The sequence below is a fragment of the Sorghum bicolor genome, chromosome 3 (assembly GCF_000003195.3).
Source record: "Sorghum bicolor cultivar BTx623 chromosome 3, Sorghum_bicolor_NCBIv3, whole genome shotgun sequence".
In the NCBI taxonomy this organism is placed as follows: Eukaryota; Viridiplantae; Streptophyta; class Magnoliopsida; order Poales; family Poaceae; genus Sorghum; species Sorghum bicolor.
In genome coordinates this window covers 10,537,594-10,550,388 of record NC_012872.2, presented here as the reverse complement: position 1 = coordinate 10,550,388, position 12,795 = coordinate 10,537,594, and the positions used below count along the sequence as shown (strand labels likewise).

Sequence of the window (12,795 nt, the reverse complement as noted above, 5' to 3'; positions counted from 1 at the left end):
GCGTGTCATTCCCAGGTCGCCCTGGCTGTCCTTATATGCTCTTCCCTTGCACTGCGACGATGCTACTCAAGCGAGGTGGTACTAACACTCAGCGAACTAAACGTCTCATGCGCTCTGCCGCGCGGCCGTGGCTGCGCAACAATAATTGGGCCAGGCCGCCGTTACTCCGTGAGAACGTGAGTGTCACTCGCTCCGCACAGCAGTTGCTGATGGACCGGCCCAGCAGCGCATGGACACAGGCGAACAGCGATTTTCTGTGTGCTGCACTGCTGCTGGCCTCCAGACCTTTGCAGTTTGCACGTTGGCAGGCGAACAGGCGAACTAGACGTTTGGAGGTTCAAGAAAAATGCTGAGTATGTATGAGTTTTATACACAACCAGTGTGGACAAAAAAAACTACTTAGTCACTAAAGCAGCATCACATATTGAACAAAAAGCATGATTAATCAATTTACCTAAAAGCAAAATTCAACGGGAACCTCAAACTCCTCCCTTTCAATGTACTCCCTCTACCTCAAAATAGCTGACACTTTACCTATGAATCTAGACAAACTTTGGGGATAGAGGAGGGAGTACATGTTATCACGGTCGGATGAACAGATCAAATACGTACGCCTTTTACGATAAGACTGTAACAAGTCGTGTAGTTGAAAAACTAAATATCCGTTATCACTTGAAGAAAACTTATTTTGATAACAAAAATCTATATTTGAAACACAAATGACATATAATTCACAACGTCCAAAAAAAATGAAACAACACCGCCTAGCCTACGAGCATGTAGGACTTATAATTTGCAACGAGCATGTAGTAATTACGAACAAAAACAGTCTGTGCACGTCTTCCGGTTCTTAATCGCCTGTGCGGCAGCCGATTTACTCCCATTCGTTCCTAAATTAATTAACTTTCATTAGAAATTTTATATATCAAACTCTATACGCGAGGATAAGTTTGTAAAAGGAACGCCACGCTAAAAAAAAAAAGAAAAGTCGTGCCACGGCGCGCGGCGACGATCCAGCGCAGCGAGTTGCGGCCGGCTGCCGCCCGGCACCCACCACACGCCGCGCGTCACACCCGCATTCGCGGCTGGGCGACAGGTACATGTACTGATGCCCCCTGCGGATGACGCCGTCGGTGGTCGGCCAAAGGCGATCCAGAGGCGGATACGACCTGGCCAGCTGACGCCTTGCGCGCTCCGTCGGCCGCCTCCACCAGTCGGCGCCTTCCCGCCGCGCCAAGGGACAACGGGAACGGGGGGGTTTGCCATTGCCTTGCCCTTTCGGCGGAACCAGGCTGATCCGCGGGTCCCGCCCGGCGTGTCTGGAGTGTTGGCCCGCCTGCTGGGCTGCCAATTATTTTCAACCCCCCACCCCACCGCTACTTTCCTTGGAAAACCGAGGCCGGCGCGCGAGGTTCGCCGCGCGGGGCGTCTGGTCCGAGCCGAGAGCGACGCGCAGAACCGCCGCGCGCCGGGAAAAGGCGACGCAGTGGAAACCTGCATCGGCGACGCCGCGCGCGCTGGAACGTCACGCACACGCATCACGCAGTGAGCTCGCTCCCTCGACCTCGAGGTCAAGTCGAGCCGCGCACTCGCTTTGCAAGTGACGCGTGAGGCGGCGTGGCTTGGCTCGTGGCGGACAGACGGCGCAATCGGTGCGGACAATGGGATTTCTCTTTAGAAAAAAAAAAGACAAATAAACTAGTCCACTCTGAGTGAAAAAAAAACTCGGAATCTTGGCACCAGTGGATCAGCCTACGTACGCAGTTGTCAACTTGTAGTATCTATCCCCTCGTGCCCAGCCACCACAAAACACAGACGTTATCCAGCGGCTGAGGGCTGCCATATCAAATTATACAGTCAATATCATCAATTTTTTTCTTTTGACAACAAATCGATATCATCATTTCCTTGAGCAACGAGTGGAGAATTCGGACTGCTCCTCCACTGCCACCGTCTTGTTGCTTTATACAGTATTAGATATTACAGTAGAAGAAAACAAAACTAAACAGAGACGGCGGGGAGGATTGGAGGAGTAGGCAACTTCGCTCCCTCTTCCCCACCGGACCCGTCGGCGTCGTGCCGTCGTCGTTCCTACGGCCCGCCCTACGATCCGTTCCCGCGAAACCCAACGCCGAACGCCTCGGCGAAACTTTCCAAACCAGGCGACCATATCAAATGGACGACGACGACGACGACGGCTAGTCGACTACTCAAGCAAGCAGTGAACCCGCAGAGCCCGTTTCCTGCTGCGCACGTGCCGGCCGGCTCCGCCAGCTTTGACGGCTCCGGGTCCCGAGGCCCGTCGCGATCCAAGAAAAAGCGCAGGGAACCCGGCAAGGCCCGTTCGCGGTTTGCCGCTCGCACCAGCCCAGCAGCTCCCCTCCTCCTCCTCCGCCTCCTGAGGCTCATTATAAACCCCGCCCCCTCCGCTCGTCTCCTCCCCACCACAACAGCAGCCGCAAAGCAGAGCACGGGAGAGAGCAGCAGAGCGCCACCAGCCAGCCACAGCCAGCCGTCCGATCCTTTTGCTTGCCTGCCCAAGCAGCAGAAAGGCCAGCAGCTGGTCCGATGGCTCTCGTCGCTCTCTCCTCCGCGCGCGCCGTGCTCGCGTCGCTGGCACCCAGGGCAGCCAGCATCAGGGGCTACGCGGCGTCGGCGGCGTCCGGGGCCATGAGGCGCGCGGCGGCCGCGGCGGAGGGCGCGGCTGGTGCGGGCGAGGCCAGGGAGGCCGGCGGGCGCGCCGCTGCCAGCTCCGAGATCTCGTGGGTGCCCGACCCCGTCACGGGCCACTACCGCCCCGCCAACTGGGCCGCCGCCGTCGACCCCGCCGACCTCCGCGCCGCGCACCTCGCCCGCTCCTACGCCCGGGCCTGAACGGCCCCCGCCTCCCTGACCCCCCCGCTCCGCCGCCTCGTCTCGTATGACGTACCGTATGTATACCTACCAGTACCAGGGTGGGAAGAGGTGCAGGGGGGTGTCAGGGTTCGTCGTCTGGCGAACGGCGTCGTCGCGCCGCGCGCGCTCTGTGACGCCCGGCATGGTCGTGGAGAGCAGCAGGGTGGTCTTTCTCTCGGTTGGTCGCTGTGCGATGTGTTGTGATTGTGAAGCTGGATCCTCTGGGGTCGGACGACCGACGGGAGATTGCCATTACAAACAAGGAGATAGAGCGGCCTGTGGTCGCCGCCGTGTGTTTGGGTGTGTGGGCTGGATGCTCTGCTCTGCTCTAGTGAGATTCAGATCAGATGTACTTCCTCCAAGGAGCAGGGTTCTGCACTCTTGCTGCTGTTTTACGTTCGTTTTGTACTCGCTACAGAGCTATTATCACGTAATAAAGTTGCAGTTTCTTCCAATTCCTACCCTACCTTTCACGTCCTCTCGCCAAATGAACTTGTAGGCTCTTTCTCTTCTTTTTTCATCTGATAACAAAACTTGTGTCTATCTTTGTTGGATATGGCTTGTTCGCTTAGCAGAAAAGCTATGGTTAAAAGTCGCCGATTTATTATAAAAAAAATACTGTTAAAATAATCTTCTCAAGTAAGCAGAACCATCAACATGAACGAACCGAACGATAGAGTATATATAAACAAAAAAAAAGAAATGAAACGTGGTGCGAACGCTTCCAATCGGGCCATGTTTAATTAGTGAGGAAAAAATTTCCCTAGCACTTTTGTTATTTTTAATAATTATTATCAACCATGAACTAACTAGGCTCAAAAGATTCGTCTCGTAAATTTTAACTAAACTATATAATTAGTTTTATTTTTATTTTTATTTAATATTTTATGTATGTGTTTAAAGATTAAAAAATTTTAGGTTCCGGTTAGAAGTAAACAAGGCCTCAATGAGAGGCAGTATGGCAAAAGTAGGGATGCACTACTACTGTTGTACATGCGGTCTGAGATGCGAAACGGCGCATTCTGTGCGCCGCGAGAATCTCTACGAAAAATCTCCCTGTAGCAAATCGACTCGACGTACCTGTCCGTCCGGTGCAGAGAACCCAGCACCACCATCACCTCCCATGTTCACAGACTCACAACAGTTGCTCAGCGCCACTGACGGTAAAAAATGATTTCATGTGGACGACTGACCGAATTGCTCGAGTGGCGACTGCGCAGTTTTTTTTTTTCCCACTCCCTTCCATTCTGTCGTGCGTTCACAGGCCAGGGTACGTTGCACGGTGCTTGGAAAAAAACAAGTCGATGCGCTTTGCTTCAGCGCCCCGCTGATCTCGTCGCTCTCCAGCCGTCAGCCGATTTGGGCCTTGTTTAGTTCCAAAATTTTTGGCAAAATAAGCACTGTAGCAATTTCGTTTGTATTTGACAAATATTGTCCAATCATGGACTAATTAGGCTCAAAAGATTCGTCTCGTCAATTTCGACCAAACTGTGCAATTAGTTTTTATTTTTATCTATATTTAATACTTCATGCATACATCTAAAGATTTGATGTGACGGGGAATCTGAAAAATTTTGCAAAATTTTTGGAGAACTAAACAAGGCCTTGCATTGGTTGTGCCTTGTGCTGCCGGCATGCACTCGTCGCCTGCGCGGTGACTGGCACAACCGCACAAGCCGCGTGTCCCACGACATTAGATTCAGATAGTCGTCGCCTTCGCGGTGACCGGTCAATCTAATGATACTCTACTAAATGAAAAAACTACAATCTAATGATATTAAATGAAAAAACTAATGTTTATAATGTAAGATTAGATACATTTCTCTCATAAACATATTACAAAATATATAAATATTAAATAGTACTCCCTCCGTCCCTAAAAGAATCAATTTCTAGGATCCGTGCCAGTCAAACTTTAAAGTTTGACTAACTTTATAGAAAAAGAGTAACAACATCTATAATATAAAATACACATTATATGAAAATATATTCTATGATGAATCTAATAATACTAATTTGATACTATAAATCTTAGCATTTTTTTCTAGAAATTTGGTCAAAGTTTAAAAAGTTTGACTTAGGACAACTCTAGAAATTGATTCTTTTGTGGACGGAGGGAGTACTCCCTCCGTTCATTTATCTCCTTCGTTTTAGCCTTCGACACAATGACCAAGAAGCATCGCAAAAGCACTCACTTTACATTTAATCATCTCGGGCTGAGCGCATATGAGGAGTCAGAGGCAAGGAACAACCAATGAGCAGCAAAGAGACAATAAATGCAGAGAAGTGGTAACCAATGAGCAGCAAAAAGACAATAAATGTAGGCAAGTCCCAAGGTAATATGAAGGAGATTTTTGAATAAAATATTTTTGCTTAGATGAAGGAGATAAATGAATGGAGGGAGTACTTTTTATAAATCTAATAACAATTATAAGAATTTAAATTCAGAGGAAAAAAACCCGAGATGTGCATGCGCGGGCCCGAGGCACGTCGGCACGGGACCGAAGGATCGCGAAGATAATTTAGGGCACTGCACCGGTCATCACATGACGCACTGGCAGTCTGGCACGCCAAGATACTCCAGCGAAACAAAAGCTGTTGGGAATGGGCCGCCTCGCGTGCACTCAATTCCCGAGAAGATAAGATATCACGTGTGTTGATGGGCCGCATGACGACGATGGTTGCTAAAGAGTACGGAGTACAGTACATTTTTACCCCTCGACAAGTTATTTTTTAAAATTTAATTAAACATTAAAACACTAATATTTATTCAATAAATTTTATTAAATTAACTATAATATAATATATTTTTATAATAAATTTATTTTGTGATATGAATAATATATTGTCTTTAATATGTCTTGTCAAATTTTAAAAATTTAACCTTTTGAAAATAAAATACAATGAATAACTGTGTAATTATTATGGAACTGAGGCCATTGCAATCTCTCTTGCAGCATGATCGTGCAAAAGGCAGTGTTGGTAAGACCAATACCAGTGGAGAGTTTTATATTGTTTCCAATACTGTTATACCATGTAGAATGAAATGAAAATGGATGAAACATACGCTCTGGGAGTTTAACATTGATACTAGCCTACGGAAGAGGGAAGAAAAAAAAAGTGAAGGCAACCCTACATGCCCAATGGGTGTGGATATATTGTTGAGGAACTAATGCAGCAACTCTAATAAATCATACAAATAATATTAGGCTACTCCAATACCTCAAAGTGCTCTAATGGATCAAACAAGGCCTAAGCCCGATTGGTACATATAAAAAAAAATATTAGGCCCCTTTGGAACACAGGAATTGTATATGATTTTCACAGGAATCCGTTCATTTTCACATGAAAAACACAGGAAACATGAAAATTTCCCGAGTTCCAAAGGAGGCCTCGTTATCTGGACCACAGGCATCTCAACGAACAATTCAAATATATATACAGATGACCCACATATCGACCATGACACCCACTAATACTCCACAGTAAGAACCATGAATATTGCGCATGAGGCTTCTTCCGAAACAATCACAAACAGACGAGAGGCAGTTCGTCCAATTGTCCGGCAATCATATTGCAACAAGATAATGTCCTCACAACACCTAGATATATCAGACATAAATAAGATGCAATCTGATCTCACACTACCGGCATACGGAGAATAATCCATTGCTGATACATCAATATGCAGGCTCATAAGATTACCGGCTTCCAGCTTGGCTGCAGATGACTCGGAGGGAAGGGAGGCATACATGAGAGCAATGAGATGTAGCCATGCAAGGTTGATTGCATCGGCTGCGCCAATCACCCAGACTTGAATAGCAAGACAGCTTTAGAGTCGATGTAGAAATATACAAAGTAGTTTGTCTCATGCGTCACATAAGAACCTGCATCACAGACAAAAAATGCTTAGCAAAATTGTTTACAATCAATATGTATATCAGAGGTGATGATAAATGGAAGGGGTTCATGAATCATGAGTTAATTCCAATCGCACATGCTTTCCTTGAGCTCAGTTTTTCATTCCAAAGATAATGCATATGGCACTGAAGTTCAGTAATCATCATAACCAAAACAAAAGCATTCTAGGAGGATAGAGCTTGTTTGGAGGGCCACCCATGGGCTCATACGAGACAAACTGAAAATAAAGGAACATGTTGTGAATGTAGATTAACTAATCAAAACAGTTTCACAGAAACTCCGGCAGCACTGGCCATTGTTAGAGACATGGGATGTAGACATTGTAAACAAGATGGCGGATAAATATTTACCAAAGACAGAAGAGGATAGTGTGGCTGTCACTCTATGGATCTTAACTAGTGTGGCTGTCACTCTATGGATCTTAACTATCATCTAACTGGATAATTGATTATCTCTGAACTACAAGACGCAACTAAAGATAATATTTCTCCTATAGTTATATCCTAAGTCTCCCTGGGCCAGTTTATAAGGCGCACAAGCATATCAAGATCCAAATTAGCCTTTGACCAATAATTTGGCCAACCGTTTTTAACTGTTGTAATACAAACTTGATACAATTAAATTTATAATAAAATATACTATCCAATGATTATAATTTTATAATCATGCAAAATATAATATACAATAAATAAATGGTCATTGGTTAAATTGAAATTTGGAAGACCATGCCATGTGTGACTGTGCCTTAAAAATTATAATATTTTTGAACAGAAACATCTGGAACTTAAGACAGCTCTTCATTTGAGTCTTATAATTAGTTTGAGGTAGAATCAATCAAGTCAAATAGGAACATCTAGAAATTAAAACAGCTCAGTAGTTTGTGAAATAGAATTAGTCAAGTCCAATAGAAAGAACTGGAAGTTAAGAAAACAGCCATTGAATCATAGGATTAGCTTGTGACACAGAATGAGCCAGTTGTGAGTGTATGGCATTCTCTGTACTTGTCGGTCCTCCCATTTTTAATGCATAAAATAAAACTGAAATGTTTGCTAAATCTCAGAATAATAAATGGTTGGGAATTCCAATACTGCAACAAGCCAACAACATCCTTTTGTTTCTATGCCATTAATCAAGAAAACCTTTTTCTAATATCGCCACTACTTTCAGTGTTAAAACATGTTTCAATTTAAGAGGGGCATTTAGGCGTTTTCCTTTGGTTGAAAATTTCTAGCCTTGTCCGAGCCGCAACACTCATCGGAATGGGTAACATGTGGCACTAATCCAATCATGAGAAGCCCACTGGCACAATTAAATGCCACTAGCAGCTGCTGGTACGGAACGAAAAATCCTACCATAAATGATTTGCGGTGATGGCTCTATAACAAATTGATGTAGCCCTCATAGAGGGAGGGAGAAGTGATATGTGATGGGCAACCAGGATGCCGTCCTAGCCCTTTTATCACATGCAACAGAGGAAGATAGAATTAGCCAGAGATATGATTAGATATGGATTATTAGGATCATGTTGCTTAGATACTAAGCTAGGTGAGTTTGCTAGGGTCGTGACTTGCCACTAAAAGAGGCAGCCTGTAACACATGAGAATCAATCAACAAATATGTAAATAAGTACCTTTCCAATCCATAATCTTCGTCTAAGCTGACTCTGCCTGGCTATCTTCGGGGCTATGTTTACCATTGATGAACCATGGTTCAGAATAAGATATGTCTTATTTGCTTTGCACGACATAGAAGTTGCAGGGAAAGGCCCTATTAGGTGTCTAGGCATTCTTAAACATTTACAATAATACAAAAAATACATGTTATCATGACAAAGAAGAAGCTATAAACAATCGAATGCTACACATATACATCTATTGCCTATAGAAGAATATGAATACAGGTGGCATGACATAGCAGGGAGAATTTCGCTGGTCTCAAATTGTTAACATATGCCTAACACGACTTCTATTCATAAAATAGGCTGCCTTATAAATACAAATAATAATAAGAAAATCACAGGAAATTTAGTGAAAAGGAATTAAATAGAAAAAGTCCAAGATATAACATTTTGTAGAAAAAAGAATACAAACATAGACAGCAAAAGGTTCTGTTTGATAAGAACTTAGACCCATATAATCACATCAGAGATAAACTTGCTTCAAGTTCAAAGTGTTTTTCCCCCAATCTAGTACTGACAATTGTTCTCTTAGATCCATGTTCACAACTTGGCCATGCCAAATGCAGATTGCAGTAGAGGTTGCTAAACTTCCCTCATTGTACACCAATTGCTGGGGTGTTTTTGAAGTGAATAAGTGATGTTGAGAGGACAAGACAGTTCAAAGTATTGGGTGACATGGCATACCCAGTCAATTGGGAGTCTAGATAAAATGTCATACCATTTCTTCAATGCATCTGATTACAGATATAGTAAGGTGACAGCAAGCTAAGGAGCTATCAACGTAAAGTATGTGTTACTAACTTAACCAAACAGCTTAGGTTATACAGCAAAGAGTGAATAGAAAGTTGAAATATGTCAATTAGAAATGCAATAAATTGAATGATAGCTTGCTAAGTTGGATTTGGTTGATACCAAGAGTAAATTTCAGAATTTACGCCAAGCCGGAAGCAAGGAGGTAAAACTCACAATAGAGCAATTAGACATGGTCTTGCATACCCTGTCCACACTCCCTGAAACTATACTTCATCCAGAGCTGTATGGGGGCTCTATTGGACTAAGTATATACTGTACTCCACAGATCATCTGAAGAATAACTTCAGTTGACCAGTAACCATTTCAACTTCTTCGCTTTCCCAAGTTCATTTCCTTTTTAATATATTTTAGGAAAAAGAGTTTCCTGTGGCTACTATTGGCATCATGTGACAACCTCTATGAGCTAGCACGTATGAAATCAACCACAGAATATCCAACCACGCAAGCAAATCAGACTAGACATCAACCACAACTGACGCAATCATTCAATATCCATACTAATTAAGGAGCAGTTCCCATAAGGGGGTTGGGAGGAGAATATTACCGAAGTTGCGGCCGACGATGCAGTGCCAGGTTGGGCCGTGGTTCTTGTCGAACTCCTTCTTTATGTACTCCGCGATGTCCTTCTCCATGCTGTGCTTCTCGAACGCCTGACCGACAGGGAAGGAATCGACAGAAAAAAAAACAAATAAATCCCCAAATCCTAACGAACAACCCGTCAAAAAGGGCGGAGCGACGAAAACCCCAAATCGAGCGCAGGAAGAGAGATGGCAGAGCGAGAGCGAGGGCGTAAGGCTCTTACGACGCGGGCAATTTCGAAGGCCTCCTGCCGCATCTCCTCCTTCATGTCGGCGCTCTTGAGCTGGATCTTGTGCGCCGCCACCGCCGCCGCGGCCGCGGCCGGCGGCGGGGACCCCGCGCCCACCGGCTTGCGGTCCTCGGAGGAGGCCCGGACCACCGCCTGCGCGGCGCCCGCGGGCCCGCCGCGCCTGGCCTCGTCGGACATTCTTGGGGGCGGATGGAGCGGAGCTGCCGGGCACGCTTCTCCCTCTCGAGGAATCTCTCTAGCTTTTTGAAAGGCGACGGGGGGCGAGGGCGTTGGAGCGGAATCTGTCTAGTGTTTACAGACAACTACAGCAGAGAGGACTGAAGAAGGTGAAGCTGGAAGCGTTGTAGTGGGCTGGTGGCCGTGGGCCTAGGGCTAAAGCCCGGCCGCTATGAGGTTGGTAAAAAAAAAAAACAAATACAGGGGTTTTTTAAAGAGTCCATATTACCTCTATCAACTTTCGCAAAAGTCTGTTATTTCTCTCTGAACTCCAAAAACGGATAAAACATCTACCTCAACTTTAAAACCCCTCATCTTACCTCTCAGGTCCTATTATAAGCGGTTTCGAAGACGTTTTATCTTTATCTTGTTTATTTAACTCGACTGAATCTTTAAAAAATCATTGTAAATCACAAACAGTCATAAAATAGAAAATCTAACTTTGTTACACTCTACGTAAGTAAATCACATAGTGAATATATAATATGATATGCTTTAGTACAAATTTTGTGTTAAAAGTTTAGATCTATAACTAAGCTATACATGATTTAATGAGTATGAAATTTTTACTACAGTTTAATCATACAAATAATTAGCCCATAATAAAAACTTCATCACAATTGAACCATAAAAAATACAACTATGAATTATTCTAACTAATTACAGAAAACCATATATCTAAAACCACAACAAAGCTTTGTACTAAATCATACCATATTATATGTTCATTATATAGATATACTCATGTGAGGTCCAAGAAAACTAGATTTTCTATTTCATGATTTCTCTGTGATTTACTATAATTTTTAAAGATTCAGCCGAAATAAATAATACAAAAAACAAAACCGCCCTCAAAACTGCTTATAAGGGCCAGAGAGATAAGATGATCGGTTTTAAAAGTTGAAGGAGATGTTTTCCCCGATTTTAGAGTTCGGGAAGGAAAACGGATTTTCGCAAAAGTTGAGGAAGGTAATGTGAACTTTTTCCCATTTTTTCCCAAATAGTTGTAGAAATTTTGAGTGGAGCGGTTTCAATCGTTTCAGTTTTTAAGATAAGAAACAACGAATTCACATTCCAAATCTATCCTAAAGTTAAATTAAATATATACAATACAAGGACTGATCATGTATATCTAACTCTAGAACAAATGTATTTCGGTTCGTTTTATGAAGTCATATATTCCACAAGTGCATACAACGAACGATTACCACTGGGCAGTTGTCATGAACATGGGCTTTGATGCTAGGCTTTTGGGATGGATTCATGGGCTGATTTCAAAGGCCTTTGTGAGGACAGGAGAGGTTTCATCCCCTCAAAAAAAAAGATAAAGAGATTTGAGCCGGCATTTGGAGAGGGGCAAACAGAACTGACAGACGACCAGTCGTCTTCCTCCTCTGTCTAAGAACATGTCCCTACCGTTTTTGCTGACCTCCTGTCCATACACCCCTTAATTCTCAAAAAATAATTGTGTGCCTGAACTATCAATTGTTCATAGTGTTGAGATTGGCAGTCTAGGACCTTGAAAATTTGTAATCAGAGCCTTCAATTTGGGGAGCCCTAAATTTATCCTCAAATTGATTAAGCTATGATTGAGGTGGCTGATTTCTCTGCCGTGATGCCAAGGATGAAGGCGATGTTGCGTCAGATGAACATCATTAAAGCGGTCCAAAATGCCAGCTACTCCCTCCGTCCCAAAAAGAGTGACGTTTTTTACTTTAGAAATCGTGTTTGACCGTTCGTCTTATTCAAAAAATTTATATAAATTATAAAATAAATAAATCATTAAAAAGTATCTCTAATGATAAAATAGGTCTTAACAAAATATATAATATTTATGTAAAAATTTTGAATAAGACGAATGATCAAACAAAATGCCTGAAATTCTAAAACGACACTCTTTTTGGGACGGATGGAGTACATGTCTAGCGGTGGTCACAGTTAAAGATGGTGCTACATCTCTGCAGTGGTCACAGTTAAAGGTGGCGTGACATTTTAAAATTGCTGAGTAAGTTCAAAAGTCTAGCAGTGGTCACAGTTAAAGATGGTGCTACATGTCTCCTTTGGCATGATAACTCGGAAGGAAGCACTCTAAGGGCACTCCTAATGCAAGACTCTATCATAGAGTCCAAGACAATTAATTACATATTATTTATAGTATGTTGTTGATGTGGCAGCATATTTATTGAAGAAAGAGGTAGAAAAAATAACTTTAGACTCTAAGTCCACATTGTTCGAGGTAATAAATAACTTTAGACTTTATAATAGAGTCTGCATTATGAGTGTCCTAAGTCAACGTTTCCCAGAATTGTTCTCCTTCTGTAGGAATGAATATATTACACTGAAAACTGCAGCCTCTCTACTGCTACCTTAGAGTATGTTTCATTTGCCACTGTCTACAGAGGCTTACAATCAGTTTGTTCAGCTTGTGGCCCTCTTCCAAACT

At 43.5% G+C, this 12,795-nt stretch overlaps 2 protein-coding genes across 2 annotated transcripts; one reads left to right on the top strand and one right to left on the bottom strand.

Moving 5' to 3' along the window:
• Positions 2,429–3,356, top strand: LOC8085808 (protein SENESCENCE-ASSOCIATED GENE 21, mitochondrial). Its single transcript, XM_002457541.2, has one exon. The coding sequence runs from the start codon at positions 2,569–2,571 to the stop codon at positions 2,872–2,874; it is 306 nt and encodes a 101-aa protein (XP_002457586.1). The 5' UTR covers positions 2,429–2,568; the 3' UTR covers positions 2,875–3,356.
• On the bottom strand, positions 6,260–10,437 carry LOC8085807 (dynein light chain 1, cytoplasmic). The gene is made up of 3 exons (XM_002455342.2): positions 10,110–10,437; positions 9,852–9,957; positions 6,260–6,782 (listed from the first exon to the last, which is right to left on the bottom strand). Exons 1-3 carry the CDS (start codon positions 10,311–10,313, stop codon positions 6,700–6,702), a joined length of 393 nt encoding a protein of 130 aa, XP_002455387.1. The 5' UTR covers positions 10,314–10,437; the 3' UTR covers positions 6,260–6,699.